General features: G+C 43.7%; 2 protein-coding genes and 1 long non-coding RNA gene across 3 annotated transcripts in view; all 3 read right to left on the reverse strand.

The window, feature by feature from the left end:
- Positions 1-16,596, reverse strand: part of LOC310874104 (protein NLRC3-like) — a gene marked incomplete at its 3' end in the record, with an annotated part of 86,680 nt that overhangs the window by 12,573 nt on the left and 57,511 nt on the right. The gene's annotated exons all lie outside the window — the stretch shown is intronic.
- On the reverse strand, positions 8,091-10,484 carry LOC310874912. Its single transcript, XR_014570594.1, has 4 exons — positions 10,379-10,484; positions 10,141-10,237; positions 8,399-8,521; positions 8,091-8,208 (listed from the first exon to the last, which is right to left on the reverse strand). It is a non-coding gene; the product is annotated as an uncharacterized lncRNA (long non-coding RNA).
- Positions 11,908-14,751, reverse strand: LOC310874050 (putative nuclease HARBI1; the record flags this gene model as incomplete). Its single annotated transcript, XM_083786718.1, has 2 exons — positions 14,308-14,751; positions 11,908-12,790 (listed from the first exon to the last, which is right to left on the reverse strand). Exons 1-2 carry the CDS (start codon positions 14,640-14,642, stop codon positions 11,908-11,910), a joined length of 1,218 nt encoding a protein of 405 aa, XP_083642844.1. The 5' UTR covers positions 14,643-14,751.

Below are 16,596 nucleotides of genomic sequence, written 5' to 3' on the forward strand. Positions count from 1 at the left end.
CAAGGTTTCTTTGACTATGCATGCACCTCCTGGTACCACAGCACCTCAAAGGCCCTTAAAACTAGGCTCCAGACTTCCCAAAACAAACTGGTCAGGCTCCTACTTGGCCTCGCCCCCAGAACCCACCTCACCCCTGCCCACTTCGACAGGTTGGAATGGCTTAGGGTCGACGACAGAGTACAGCATCTTGCAATGGGACTGGTCCACAAGATTCGATACACCACCAAGATACCCATGTACATGTCTAGTTACTTCCTTAATGTTAACGAAGTCCACACCCACAACACCAGAGGGAGTGCAACGAACCATGTTCAACCCAGATTCGGCACAAACAAGGGACTAAATTCTTTTCGCTCCTATGCCACCAAAATGTGGAACGCCCTACCAACAGTCATTAAGACATGCGAATCCCTCGACTCCTTCAAAACCGCTCTCAAAGGGCACTTACGGATGGCTACAATTCGAAACTGGCCCCTGTAAAATCTGAATCCCAAAAACACGGACGCATGGACAACAAAAGAGATGGTCGCGGCCACACAGCCAACTCGAGGTATGGCCACGGAGCCGACTTGGGGACCTAACGCAGCTCCTCCAAAGAAAAAATCAAATGAACGGAGCTCAACGCGATTCCCCCCCCCCCTTTTTCCCTCACTGTATATGTTTATTTTCCCTCTTTACCTCCATTATGATCTGTTCCTTGTCTATATAGAAGTGTCTATTTGTCTATTGTCTATCTGTACGTCTCTAAATGTTTTGATGATTTGAACATTGTGGACCCTATTGGAAACAAGTGTAATGCTTAATTGGGTCGTCCACTCACAGTTAACAGCTTTTGTATTGAGTTTGTGCTTGAAATGTACTGTAATTCTGCAAACTGTTAATAAATATTTCAATCAATCAATCAATCAATAGGCTACATGTGTTTTTTCTGTTTCTTATTTTTAATAAATTAACTAAATATTTGAAAAAGCTTTTTTCACTTCATCATTATGGGGTATTGTGTGTAGATTGATGAGGAAAAAAACGAATTTAATCCATTTTGAAATGAGGCTGTAACAAAACAAAATGTGGTAAAAGTGAAGGGGTGTGAATACTTTCGGATGCACTGTATATACACTACACCAGCCGCGGAAACTTCGCGAGAGGAATTAATAATTAATTCAAATGCTAATAAGGTGGCTTTTGTTCTGCTGCCAGGTAGAGAGTATAAATGTTGCATTTCAGTACAATACAGGCTTTATTTCCATTCGACTACTATATGATGAAGCCTCCTCCAGCCAAGAAGAGATTCGTCCAGTCCATGCTCCACTTCGGCGGCGCCGCCGCCGCCGCGACCCCGCTCCCAGTGGCCACACCAACGGCCACACAGACTCCAGCGCCCGCTGTCAAGACCCCGCTGACGGCCGCCGCCACACCGGCCCCGGCGCCCGCCGAGATGGCGATGCCCATAGCTGCCGAGGCAGACAGCACTGTCAGTGCCAACACAACGGCTCTTTTAAGAGCTAATAATTCCGCCGCCCACAATTATGTTATTACTGCTGAAACAATTCTTTACTGTTTATCATTGATCATGCTGAAATGTTGAAACAAGATGCTGAAACAATGTAATGTGTTCGTTGTGAACTGAAAGGGCACTGTGTTCAATAGCAATCTGTAAATAAGGTAAAAAAAAAAATACAAGCAGAGTGGGCACCTTGATCAATATATAGGCTATTTTGTCCAAAATTCAGAAGAAGATAATATCTATAGGCTATATTAGGAAAATTACCGTAAGTAATGTAAAGGGTAGGCTACATGACTTGGACATAGCCTAAATTGTACATCATTATCATCCTATATATATATATACGCTCCTAGTGGAGTCGCTATATAACTTTGATAGGTGATGTAAATGCGCATGTGCTTTGAAAAGCCCGTAGAGAATGGAAATTGGATTTAATTTCTTTCTGATTCTATTAGATTTGAGACCCTCTTTATTTGTGGAAGAGCCATACGTGTAGGCATGGAGATGTCCTTAACAAAATACTTTAATCCTATATGAATAATGAATTATATTTGTGTCAAGTAGGCTAGCCTACATTATGTAGCAGCCTATAGTTTATTTGTTCATTCATTCTATTGCGTATATGCTGCAGTCTGCGGTGATTTTCCATGACACAAGCCTCCAATGAAGAATATCAATAACATTGTGTATTTCCACTATGTATGTCGCCAAATGCTAGAAATATTACACCTTATGTCCAATGTATGTGGCGTCGCGTTTGATTTTATCATAATACAATCGATGTTGTTTTACATATAAACCTGGGTACTGGCTTGCCAAATGAATCAAACGTGCATTGAAGGACGCCATCCTCTTCTGAACAAACAAACCAACACACCGATCAGTGCTTAAATCTGGTACTGATTGTACCATCATCATCATCATAACCTTTATTTAAGCGTGGAGTAGCCTACAATTGAGGGGCAGGCCCTCATTTTCAATGTAGCCGAAATACAAAACACAACATTCAATACAGCAATATAAAATATATGAAATGGAAAACAGAAAGTATTCAAAAGTGAAAGAACTATAATAGATAGATGAGAATTAATCAAAACAGTTACATTGTTGAACAAAGGTGCTAGAAATCATTTCCCTGAATGTACCTATAGGGAAGGTATTTTTAGGGACTGCGATATCTTATTTGAGGTCTCCAAGTTGCGCACGGGTGACAGCTGTCACTCTCCAGTCGACTTTTCTGCGGAACTCTGGAGACTACAACTAAACTCCGCCTATTGGGATACAAAACAGCCCTTCTCTCCTATTTGTTGGTGGTCAAACCCCACCCTCTGTGCTGTGTGCATCACAGTGCATGTTGTGTGGAAGTAGCGCCTACAAGCAGCTGTACAGCAATTTCACGTGTTGCGACTGCCCCCCACACCCACACACAACACAAAGTTGTGTCCAACCACGTGACTCCCATCAGGAATGCATTGGAGCGGCCATGACACTTACAGATGCTGTACAGCGCTGGATCCAAATTGCTGGAAAGGTGTGTAGGCACCCTAAGGGTGCATACACACCTTTCCAGCACATGCTGTACAGCGCTGTATGGAATCTGTAAGTGTCATGGCCGCCCCAATGCAATCCTAATGGAAGTCATATGGTTTGTAGTCCACATTTTGGACTACAAGCAGCTGTATGGCATTTTCCTGTGTTTCGACTGCCCCCCTCCCCCGCACACAACACAATGTTGTGTCAAACCATGTGACTCCCATCAGGAATGCATTGGAGCGGCCATGACACTTACAGATGCTGTACAGCGCTGGATGGAATCTGTTGGAATAGATGGGAGTCACATGGTTGGACACAACATTGTGTTGTGTGCGGGGGAGGGGCGCAGTCGAAACACAGGAAAATGCCATACAGCTGCTTGTAGTCCAAAATGTGGACTACAAACCATATGACTTCCATTAGGATTGCATTGGGGCGGCCATGACACTTACAGATTCCATCCAGCGCTGTACAGCATGTGCTGGAAAGGTGTGTAGGCACCCAAGGGTGCCTACACACCTTTCCAGCAATTTGGATCCAGCGCTGTACAGCATCTGTAAGTGTCATGGCCGCTCCAATGCATTCCTGATGGGAGTCACGTGGTTGGACACAACTTTGTGTTGTGTGTGGGTGTGGGGGGCAGTCGCAACACGTGAAATTGCTGTACAGCTGCTTGTAGGCGCTACTTCCACACAACATGCACTGTGATGCACACAGCACAGAGGGTGGGGTTTGACCACCAACAAATAGGAGAGAAGGGCTGTTTTGTATCCCAATAGGCGGAGTTTAGTTGTAGTCTCCAGAGTTCCGCAGAAAAGTCGACTGGAGAGTGACAGCTGTCACCCGTGCGCAACTTGGAGACCTCAAATAAGATATCGCAGTCCCTAAAAATACCTTCCCTATAGGTACATTCAGGGAAATGATTTCTAGCACCTTTGTTCAACAATGTAACTGTTTTGATTAATTCTCATCTATCTATTATAGTTCTTTCACTTTTGAATACTTTCTGTTTTCCATTTCATATATTTTATATTGCTGTATTGAATGTTGTGTTTTGTATTTCGGCTACATTGAAAATGAGGGCCTGCCCCTCAATTGTACTCCACGCTTAAATAAAGGTTATGATGATGATGATGATGAAATTACGCACGGCTGTCTCCAGTCATTTATACAATCAGTACCAGATTTAAGCACTGATCTGTGTGTTGGTTTGTTTGTTCAGAAGAGGATGGCGTCTTTCAGTGAACGGTTGATTCATTTGGCAAGCCAGTACCCCGCTCTATATGTCAAACAAGACCCAGGCTATCATGACAAAATAAAACGCGACGCTATATATCGCACTATGGGTGTCTGCCTAGGTGTGGATGGTAAGTCAAATATAGGATAAATGGAGCCTAACGTTACACGTATATGGGTAATAGAATATATAGGTGAGCACCAAGCAAGAGTGTGGGCACCTCTGCTATTTGTTCCAAAATAGAAGTGAAGTGCATACATAACTTCATAAGGTGTAATATTTCTAGCATTTGGCGACATACATAGTGGAAATACACAATGTTATTGATATTCTTCATTGGAGGCTTGTGTCATGGAAAATCCCGCAATAGACCTAAAGAAAAGTTCAAAATAGTTTTGTCATATATCATTAGGCCTGTAGCCTACCTACACGCGTGATAGAACACTTGGCTGTTTCAATGCCGCTGTTGTATCACCGCAGATGATGAACAATGAATGAACAAATAAACTATAGGCTACATAATGTATGTAGCCTATATAATGACACAAATATAATTCATTATTCATATAGGATTTAAGTATTTTGTTAAGGACATCTCCATGCCTACACGTATGGCTCTTCCACAAATAAAGAGAGTCTCAAATCTAATAGAATCAGAAAGAAATTAAATCCATCCATACCATTTAACCAGAAGAATGGGCAAATAATAATACATATAATATATCATATATATAGGATGATAATGATGTACAAGTTAGGCTATGTCCAAGTCATGTACCCTTTACATTACTTAAGGTAATCTTCCTAATATATAGATATTTTCTTCTTCTGAATTTGACAAAATAGCCTATATATTGATCAAGGTGCCCACTCTGCTTGTATTCCTGTTGATACAGAGTAAACAGCGTGTAGTGTACATATCTATAAAAAGGCCCCAACAAAGCTCATTTCCTGTGTGTCCATTTGTTATACTTCAGCACAAACGTGCAGAGAAAAGTGGAACAACCTCCGGGCTCAGTTCATGAGGGCAAGGAAAAACCTCCGGGAGAAAAAAAGTGGCAGTGAAGGGAGGGACACCCACAAATGGGCCCTCTATGACATCATGTTATTTCTGGAGCCCCACGTGAAAGAGAGAAAAACTGACTCCAACTACCCATCTCCAACTGGTAAGAGAATTATTATTGGGGCTGTTTCCAAAGGTGGCAGACACCAGGCCAAAGTTCTACAATAACTCTTTCAACCTTCATAGAAAACAATCCGCAGCACAGCAGCCAGGAGCACTTGCCGGTACCTGCAATTACTGAACGTGCAGGTAATAATGCATATCACTCATGACTGTTTCCAAATTCAACACTAACCCTTAAAGCATTGTACACAAGAAAATATGTTTGGAACTTTTCTCAGATGAAAGTCAGAATCAGCAGGAAGCCACAGCAGGTCCCAGCCATCACGCTGTCCGTGGTAAGAATAAGATGCATATTACTTATGAGTGTCAAGAAATGAAACACTTAACACATATTTTGAACTGTTTTCTTTTAGTAATTCACATTTTTATTTGGAAATAGAACAGATAAATGCATGACACATTACAGTGTTTTGCTTTTCTATTCAGTCCATATGCTTGCATATGGAAGTCCCTCTGGTCCATTATTTGTCCTTGCACATACAATAAAATATCTTCATGTTTTCAACATTCCCTTATTTTCTCTGTGCAAAAACAATATGCACACCAATTACACTGGAAACAAGAACTAAAAAGATGGGAAAAAAACCCACTCTTTTACACCAGGAGTGCCCAAAATGTAGATCGCAATCTACCAGTAGATCAAAGGCTGCTCAGGACGGTAAACCTTAAAATATTTCAACTATAAAGGCCTTCATAATATATATTTTGGAATGTGCTACTTGAATTAAGGTGTCTTCATTGATTGACATTAAAATGATTAGCTAAGTAAGCTCAAACCCACCATCCAATACTTTCTTTTCAACAGTGTTGCACATCAAAGTACATATTTTATTAGAAGAAATATATGTAATATAAATATAATAAAGATAGGTCATGTTTTGGGTGGGTAGATCGTGTTGAGCTGGTCATTTTGAAGTGTGGTAACCCCTGCTCTACATGCAGACATTCACCCTGCGGATGTGATTTTGACATAAGACAGTTCTATCAAAACCAGTAGCATCCCCTCATCTCCAACATCCTGAGCCTACCACCATGGTGTTTCTTTTCTGAGCTGGAGAATTTAAAGTTAACATGCAGTATTGTGCACTTGAAATTCCTGAAGACCTTTGTAAGGTCTGGACAGGAACTAATCCTACAGTATGATACTGATTGAGTTCCACACATCTGTACACTTTTAATAGCCCTGATTTTACCTTATCAATGTCGACATTTGCGGAAATGTGTTTTTTTTAATGGGTACACCATGCTTTTGTAACTTAGAAACTCTTAACCACCCATTTCTTTCCCATTTGCTAATAGTCAACAGACTGCTGCCATTAGGGCCATATCAGCTGCATGGCCCGGTGTCTTCTGCTGAAAGAGGTAATAAATGCATGTTAATCATAACCGTTTACAAGCACACCACCAATCCATGTTGGACTCAATATATGTTTGAAAATAACTTCATAGAAAGAAGTGTGCAGCTCCACCGGTCCAGATCCCACCCCTACTATGGTGACAGAATTAATGATGCATATTAGTAATAGGAAGACTTAACTATATACAATGTCAACATCAAGCCATAACGCTATACACACTAACATGTTGACTCTTACTTAATAGATGACACTCAGCTTTCACAAGGCTCCAGGCAGGACCATTTTGCTGTTGAAAGGGGTAAGATTAAGATATGCATATTAATCAGAACTACCGTTTACTAGAACAAATACAAAAAAATGTTTGAACCTTACTTCATAGAAGGAAGCCAGCAGCAGCTCCTCAGACGCTCTACATGGTAACACATGAAACCTTACTTTAGACTAATCGGCAACATACAATTTCAGAGCCCACTCATCACCACCACCAAGGAGCTGCGTTTGACCTGGGGGATGAACAGGTCATTGAGCTTGAATACCTGAATCTACCAGGTAACATATTGTGATGACATATCCAAACTAAATTACACTTTGCTAGAGTTTTAGGTTGTGCAGTAACATAGCCATGACGGAACTCCAAACATTTGAGAGTTAAAGTTCCTCTGTTGCTAGAGAACCAAGAATCATCTCCCCATTTACAGAAAGAGGTCTCAAATGCAAACCTTTCACACAATCAACATAGCAAAAAAGATTCCACCAATGTATCCAAAATGTAGCTTTAGCGTTTACAAACCCAATAGAAAAGGTCTAATGACATGTTTGCAACATTACCCAATAGAGGACGAGCCCACTGACTACATCCTGTCAGCGCCAGCCAGGGAGCGTGCTCCACAGCCTGCTGAATGTGGTACAGACAAGTCATTGACATTTACAAATCAAACACAATAACAATTCAAGGTGTACATCATATTATGATAAATTCTTACTTCACAGCGGCCAGTCAGACCAGCCCAGCTGCCAGAGGCAGCATACCTACAAGAGGGAGAGGGAGAGGGAGAGGGAAAGGGAAAGGGAGAGGGAAAGGGATGTCGTCCAGTGTGGTCTGCTCGACCACATTGTCCACTGTGGAGAGGCCACCGCCACCACTCAGTGCGGCTGTTCAGACTGCTGTGCTGCCATCAGCTACTGGGAATGGTAAGATATTTAGAAAACTCATTATCATTGACAAAAAAAAACCCAAAAAACTCAAGCTCTATATGACAGATTACATCTTACTTCATAGTGGCCTGTCAAAGCAGAGCTACAGCCGAGACTCCTGCGTGGCTTCTAGACTTGGATCTGCCAGTCCCACCACCACCTGGATCCAGCACCAGACCAGCAAGACCACCAGCCTCTGTTGGTCAGATGGGGGTTGCAGCCAGTGGTAAGATAGTCAGACAAGTCATTAACATGTGCAAAGCCAAGACAAAAACAACTCAAAGTAATATATGACTTTAACATTGTGTTACTCTAGCCAGATTTGATGCGATGGTTCTGTAATCCAATACAAAACCATTTCAGCTCAATGTAATAAATGGTTGAACCTTTGTTGAATAGGATCCAGTCAGCAGCAGCAGACCTCTGGGACTGAGCCAGCTGCAGGGACAGGGACAGAGCCCAATAGGTTTGAAAGGAGCGTTCTGCACGAGCTCAGGGAGGGACGGGACCTGAAACCATCCACACACCATTTTGTGAATTTTTTGGGCCACGAACTGGAGAAACTCACACCACACACACAGGCCAAAGTGCGACTGGCTATCATGAAAACATTGATGGAGGCGCAATTTGGCGACCAAGACCCCACCAACCCCACCCCGCCAAACCATTGATTGATTGGAATATTTATTAACAGTTTGCAGAATTACAGTACATTTCAAGCACAAACTTGGGGGGGGGGGGGATCGCGTTGAGCTCCGTTCTTTTGTTTTTTCTCTTTGGAGGAGCTGCGTAAGGTCCCCAAGTCGGCTCCGTGGCCATACCTCGAGTTGGCTGTGTGGCCGCGACCATCTCTTTTGTTGTCCATGCGTCCGTGTTTTAGGGATTCAGATTTTACAGGGGCCAGTTTCGAATTGTAGCCATCCGTAAGTGCCCTTTGAGAGCGGTTTTGAAGGAGTTGAGGGATTCGCATGTCTTAATGACTGTTGGTAGGGCGTTCCACATTTTGGTGGCATAGGAGCGAAAATAATTTAGTCCCTTGTTTGTGCCGAATCTGGGTTGAACATGGTTCGTTGACACCACTGTTTGTTGGAAAAACCTATGTTTCTGTCAGTGGTTCTCAACTTTTTATTTTATTTTCAAGGACCCCCAGAATTATTGTTTGATTTGACTTTGTGATTCAGTGAAATAAATTTTAGTTGGCACAATCTCGTTTTTGAATGATTTATTGAAAATTCTCTGTTACAGTGCGACAACAAAAGACCTTCAGAAAAAGCTGGACTTGTCTGCTTTAAGGGAAAAAAATAACTGAGTTGATTAAATGTATAGTTTTTGCGTTGGAAGCCATTTAATAAAAAACGTGTCTAAACAGGCAGATTCATCTCTTTCTAGTTATTTTTATTAATTACCTCCCATCAAAAATCCTTAGCAGGAATAATTTCTATATTCACCAAAACCAGACCATTAATGGTGATGGCGGGTGTTTCCTGCAGCTTTTGAGTCCGAAAATCTAAAGTAACTAACTTTAACTATGTTCTAATCTAAATTCTGGACAGGATGAGAATGAGATATCACCTCATCCCATTAGCCAAATGCTGGTATATTTTGGCTGTGGTTGTTGTGAGTTTGCTAAGTGACAGCTAACCAGACATTATTATTATAAGTTTAACAGTTTACTGTCAATGAAACCATTATTTGGTATGTTGAAAAAAACAAGGTCTAAGAAATTTACGATTTTTTTTCTTCTCCCCTTTATGCGAAGAATAGCTCTGCTGTACTGTATGGAAAGTAAGTTAAAAATGGCACAGAAAAATAGCCAATAGTTAACGAGGAAACATTGTTTTATGTGTTCATATTTTGAAGGAGTTTGCTGTACAGCACTTTGTTGTTAAAACCCAATTTGTTTGCTTTATATTGTTTCGTTTTTTGTTTTACTGGTACTATTATTTGGATTGACATGCCTGTGTATGTAATATTGTCTAGGATGTAGATTTTCAGATTTTTCTTTTGCACATGATGCTATGTACTGTACGAAATGTAGTGAGGGGTGTTTTTGCTCAAGTGTCCAACCACAGCACTATATCCAATCTTCAGTAACAGAGCTACACAGACAGAGACATCGTTTTCTGACCTTTGCTCTAGAGATGAGGTGGTCTGGACCCTAGGAAGGCCGCCTCTTTGAGCAGCTTGGCCTGCAACTTCTCCGCTTCTCCGCTGACTCCAACATTCTGCAGGGATAGGTGGACATTAAGCAAATACAGCAGATGTACAAGCTCACAGTGTGAGCAATGTTTGCACTGAGCAATGACAGTGGGGAAACTTAGAATACAGATGATCACATGGTGCTACTGCTTTAATAGGGACCTTACCTGGGATGATAGTTTCTTCTGTCACTGCACTAGCGATTCCTTTTGTTGGTTAGGGTGATTGTGGAACAGTGTGTACTCAACTGTAGCTTCTACATGTGTTCATTGCTCATGGTGACACTGCTCAATGTCAAGTAAGACAATATATTTCCATTGGCCACTCATACGGTTCACTGCAGTTCACCAGCCATTGTGAGGGCTGGTCAGGAGATATAGTCAGTGTGAAGGGGGGTCAGGTGATGTCTATGAACTCTGTTCACTGCAGCTTCAACAGTCAGTGTGAGGGCTGGTCAGGAGATATAGTCAGTGTGAAGGGGGGTCAGGTGATGTCTATGAACTCTGTTCACTGCAGCTTCAACAGTCAGTGTGAGGGCTGGTCAGGAGATATAGTCAGTGTGAAGGGGGGTCAGGAGATGTCTATGAACTCTGTTCACTGCAGCTTCAACAGTCAGTGTGAGGGCTGGTCAGGAGATATAGTCAGTGTGAAGGGGGGTCAGGAGATGTCTATATGAACTCTGCGTTTAAAGGCTTGAAGGCCATTGTCTGGTAGGCTGTTCCACACCCGGACAGCAGTGTGGAGAAAAGTCTTCTTTTGTTGTGGTCAGCCACTGTCGGGTGAAATGATGGATATCATGTGTAGATTTTTCTGGAGGATACCTTTGCGTTTACGTTACGTGGGGAGACGGGTGCACAGACACATCACACAGTCCTTAACAGATGGGTCTCCGGATCCAGTTGCATAGAGTCCAACAATATAAGGGGCTCAATGCTGCTGCAGCCTTCAGATCCTCATTCCCAGCTGTTGTGATGCCCCTGGACAGTCAGCATGTGTCTGGTCCTCCGTAGAGGTGTTCGTTGGATCGCACTTTGTCTGGAACCTCCCCCTTGAGCTTTCCGCCATGGGTGACCCTACCAGGAGCAAAGCTCCAGGCGGCATAGCTCTCAGGTTCATTGGAACGCACAAGCTTCTCCACCACATCAAGGTGACGATCCAAGGAGAAGACAAATTAAATGGAGAAGAAAATGGAACCTCCCCCTTGACCTTACCGCCATGGGTGACCCTGGACGGCATCGCTCGCAGGTTCTTTGGAACTCACAATCTTCTCCTAACAAAAAAGGAAAAAAACAAAAAGAAGAAGAAAATGGAACCTCCCCCTTGACCTTACCGCCATGGGTGACCCTGGACGGCATCGCTCGCAGGTTCTTCGGAACTCACAATCTTCTCCTAACAAAAAAGGAAAAAAAACAAAAAGAAGAAGAAAATGGAACCTCCCCCTTGACCTTACCGCCATGGGTGACCCTGGACGGCATCGCTCGCAGGTTCTTCGGAACTCACAATCTTCTCCTAACAAAAAAGGAAAAAAACAAAAAGAAGAAGAAAATGGAACCTCCCCCTTGACCTTACCGCCATGGGTGACCCTGGACGGCATCGCTCGCAGGTTCTTCGGAACTCACAATCTTCTCCTGACAAAATAATAATAATAAATAAAAGAAAGAAAGAAAAGGAAAAAAAACAGAAAAGACACAGGGGCTTACACACGGTCATACTGCCACGGCACAGCACCGGCTGGTGAGTTGAAATACTCTGTGAAAGTGTTTTGCACAGCTTGACCATCCAAGTGCCTCCTTACTGCTCCCCCTGCAGCATGTGGAGGCTCCACTGGAGGCATGTGGGCTGCGGCCTGCTGGCCCCATTTGATAAAGTTGTGGAGGACGGTGGTAGCCTTCACAACCTTGCCAGCGTGGTCCGGGGGGAGCTCAATGACTCCGCGGTACACCCTGAACTTCGCCGCCAGCACACCAAAGGCACTCTCCACAACATGCCGTGCACGGGACAGGCGGTAGTTGTAGATGCGGTGGGAGTCCGTGTGGAGAGACAGACGTGTGTATGGGCGAAGCAGGTTCCGGCGCAGAGGGAAAGCCAAATCCGCCACAAACGCGTACGGAAGTGGCCCCAGGTGCTCAGCATTTTGGAGCCGGGCATCATCGGGAAGGTCCAGTGTACCTCCCGCCAGAGCCCGACCAAAATGAGACACTGAAAGGACTCCACCGTCACTGCCACCCCCATACGCACCTATGTCCACCACACGGAACAGGCCAAGAGCATCCACCACAGCCAGCAGGACAATTGAAAAGTGGCCTTTGTAATTATGGTAGAGCGATCCAGATCTGTCGGGTGCCTTGATGGCAATGTGTTTGCCATCTATGGCACCCAAACAGTGAGGAAAGTGCCACTTCTCACCAAATACATCGGATATAGCTTTCCAATCATCCTTCTTTGGCACAGGCATGAAGTCCTCAACCATGGTGTCCCAGATGGCACCTGCCACAGTGGACACAATGCCAGCCACAGTGGAGTGGCCAACCCGGAAGCCTTTGGAGATGGAGTGGAAGTCTTTCCCAGTGGCAAAATATCTGAAAAAAATAGGACAATAATCGTATATAGGATGTGTAATCATAATGGCACTTTAATAGTGGCCCTGGAGAAGAATGAAATGACTGAATGATGAATGAATGTGTTTTTTTTCCCATGCCCGTATCATCAATCAACATTAAACCTTTTATTTTAAATATATTTCGGTTTATGCACAATGCATCTGCATGATATATTTTTTTTTGTTTGTATTACAGAAGCAAATGGGCTAGTCCACGACTAGTAGCTAGTCAAATGTTTGGATTAGGATCTGTATGCAAATACAACTGCTTTTAAAGTGGTGGTTCTCAAGGGAGAAGTGTGTTTACTTTCAAACTGTGTTAATATAAGCTATATTAACACAAGCTATATTAACACATTTTGTAATGATGCTATATTACCTTATATAGCATCAGAATCACCTGAACCCCTTTAACCCTATATTGGCTATTCAAAAAGAGGCGATCTACAACTAAGCTCACAAAGCATTTAGTACAGGAAATCTATGGAAAATACAGGATCAACCTCTAACTTTGGTCATAGCAACCAAAATGTGATGACGTCAGCACATTTGGGCAAGTTGCTATGGCCAAATTTAGCCCAATGAGTGTTTTATGCAAAACTAATGCTTGGAATGGATTCAGCATCATGAAAACCCCCTAGTTTGATATGTGACATGTTACTTAAAGCAAAAGGACATCTAGAAAATATTGCCTTATAATAGGATGTCAATGGTGGCTATACTGTACAGGCCATTTTCAACACTTTCCCCTCAGACAATTCCAGGCAACTTTTTTTGCGCAATTAGTTAGAGGTCAAATTACATTATTACTGGACTAATTGCTTTGTGACAAGGCTTGTAGATTTTTGGAACATTTAAACACAAATGTTGAAGTTACAAACACATCTTTACACATGGGAATCCTCGGCACAAATTCATATTAATGTGTGATCCATGACATGAACACGTTTGAGAACCGCTGCTTTACACCAGGCTTTTCAAAGCGTGCGTAATGTTGCGCACGTACAGCGCGTTTGGGAAGCTCTAATTGATGCAGTGATAGCAGTTGCACCAGGGTGAGCAGGCGCACGGATAGGCGAGCCCCGCACATTCTAAAATAGCCCTAACTTAACTTTATAGGACTGGATCTAAAAATGCGTGTGTGCGTATACGTTACGCGCGCACGCGCTTTGAATGGCCTGGTGTAGCTCGGCCGGAACAGCTATAGATTGGAAAGGGTTTGGTGCTCTCTCCGCATGATCTCCACATCAATATCCTATGTACTCATCACATATTAAAGAATCTGATCTTTCATCCTCTAATCCATTTACATTCCTGGTGCTATTGTTATTTCCAGTTTACAGTAACACATTTAAATCAACCTGGCTGGAGTTTGTTAGCTAGCGATGAATTAGCTCTGGTCCATATTGCGTTGCCCAACGCATTAGAGCTATGGTTCAGAGCTAGCGATGAATTGAATAGGTGGGTAAGCATCGTAAACATAGTTACTGTACTCACCGTAAACAGATGGCAAGACGTTCGGCCGGAGGAATAGCCTCCCTGAAGAACGTGTCTTGCTTCTGTATTTCTGGAGTCACTCTTGCCAGCAGGAAATCAAACTGGGGGATAGACATCCTGAATTCCTGGTGGAACCGACTCTCATCCCTCCGTAGCTCCCAGTAAAGGTGGTGACCGTCCCCGAGCTGTTTCCGAGGTTGGAAAATGGGATCAACCCATAGCCTCCTTCTTCTCCTGGGCTGGGGGACAATCTCCCCGGCGGCTCTCTCCTCCTCCGCCGCCACGCGAACTCTCTCCTCCTCTGCCAAACGAACTCTCTCCTGCTCGGCCCTCATTGTCCTCAATCTCCTTGCCAGAAGCAGTCTCTCGCGCTTCTCCCTCTCCCTCTTTCTTCTCGCCACCAACAAAGCAAGGACAAAAGCCCTCTTTCTCCAGCTCAATACCATTTTGTCACTCTCCACGCAGCAACAAGAAATGGCTCCGCTCCCACCGCAGCTACACAAAGAACTACACGCAGAGTCTGTTGTTTTCCGCATTCCGCTCTAGCGCACCGCCCACTTCCCGCAAAGCCTAAGGGGAAATGAAGTCAAATAGCCAGGCACGCTGGAAGCACGTCCATGACACTTCCAGCGCTGTACAGCGTGTGTTGGAATAGTGTGTACGCACCCAAGACTGTTCCATTCAGACACAGAAGTAAACCTACAGGCCTGTGTCTGCATAAAAAAGGAAAAAATAAATACCTCATGTCACTCACTGCCACACAGTTGTTTCAGTTCATTTTAAGCTCTGTATAATCTAAAGTGTCTGTTGTTGTCTCCACCAGGCCGAAGGCATGTGGGGAGAGTATGTTTTGCACTCCGTCCGTCCGTGTGTCCGTCCGTCCGTCCGTCCGTCCGTGTGTCTGTGAGCAGCTAATCTCGGCCACCGTTAACCCGGTCGATGCCAAATTTTGCACACACACTCCCTGGATGCCAACGATGAACCTCTGCCCCAAACTTTCCAGAACGGCCTGTTATAGCGCCACCAGGAGGCCGCTTTGTGCAAAACAAGTTTTTGCACAGTACACCTACAGATTTTGTCCAAACATCACGCAAATTGGTACACAGTCTCTCTAGAGCCATTCAACGAAACCAGTCTTTCAGATTTCCCATACTCCATCCTGATTGGTTAAGATTGGCTTCCAAAGTTCACAGGAGTGCTCAGTTTCAAACAAAATGCTGCAAATCATGAACACATCGCGTGATTTCCGTGAAATTGTGCACCCACATTCCCACTAGGTCGAGGACAAAATGCCACATCAACAATTTCAACTCAGCCTCAAGGTGGCGCTATAACTGGCCGAAAAGTGTTTTTACCTCTAACTGCACGGATCTGTGGATAACTTTGTATGCCAACTCCCTAGAGGCCAAGGAAAAACCTTTGCCTGGAAATTTTCACATCTGCTCTTTATAGCGCCACCAGGAGGCCGACATATGTAAAACACATTTTCTATTATTACTCCTTCAGATTTTATCCAAATTTCACGCAAATCGGTACACATGATCTCCATAGTCATGTGATCAAGGGAGGTTTGTTTGATTTCTCATATTCCATCCTGATTGGCCACGATTGGCTCCTACAGTTTTCAGGAGTAGCCCGCTTTGTACAAATCGCCACAACTCCTCAACGCAGCGTCCGATTGCGATGAAACTGTGCACGCATATTCCCACTAGGCTGAAGAAATCCTGGTGGAGACCTGTGCCCAGAAGGGCACTTTTTCTAGTTGTAGTTGTAGTGTCTGTTGTTGTAGTTGTAGTGTCTGTTGTTGTAGTTGTAGTGTCTGTTGTATCAACATGTATAGGGAATCAACATGTTCTGTTGTTGTAGTTGTAGTAGTTGTAGTGTCTGTTGTAGTTTGGTAAAGACGTTGGGAATCGACCGCGTCATCAACTAATCCATGCCCAGCTGTGCGTGTGGGACGAGTTTTTCATTTCCCTTTTTGTTGATGATCACAACTTAAGTTAGCGTCTTGTGTTGTTGTTGTTGTTGGAAGCTGTTGTTGTTGTTGTTGTTGTTGGAAGCTGTTGCTGAATTAGGGACTTTTCAGGGTGCCGTGTCATTAGTCAGAAGGTTCATTGTTCCGATCCCTATCTCTAACCCTAACCTAAACCTAACCGCAAGCACGGGAGCAAACCTAAACCTAACCGCAAGCACGGGAGCAGTGCATGTTCGGACTAACGGGACTTCGGATCTTCGGACGGAGTGCAAAACATAGTCTGGTCTCTCCCCATGTCTTCGGCCTGGTGGAGA

This window comes from Protomyctophum parallelum, assembly GCF_964188405.1.
Source record: "Protomyctophum parallelum genome assembly, chromosome: 17".
Taxonomy (NCBI): domain Eukaryota; kingdom Metazoa; phylum Chordata; class Actinopteri; order Myctophiformes; family Myctophidae; genus Protomyctophum; species Protomyctophum parallelum.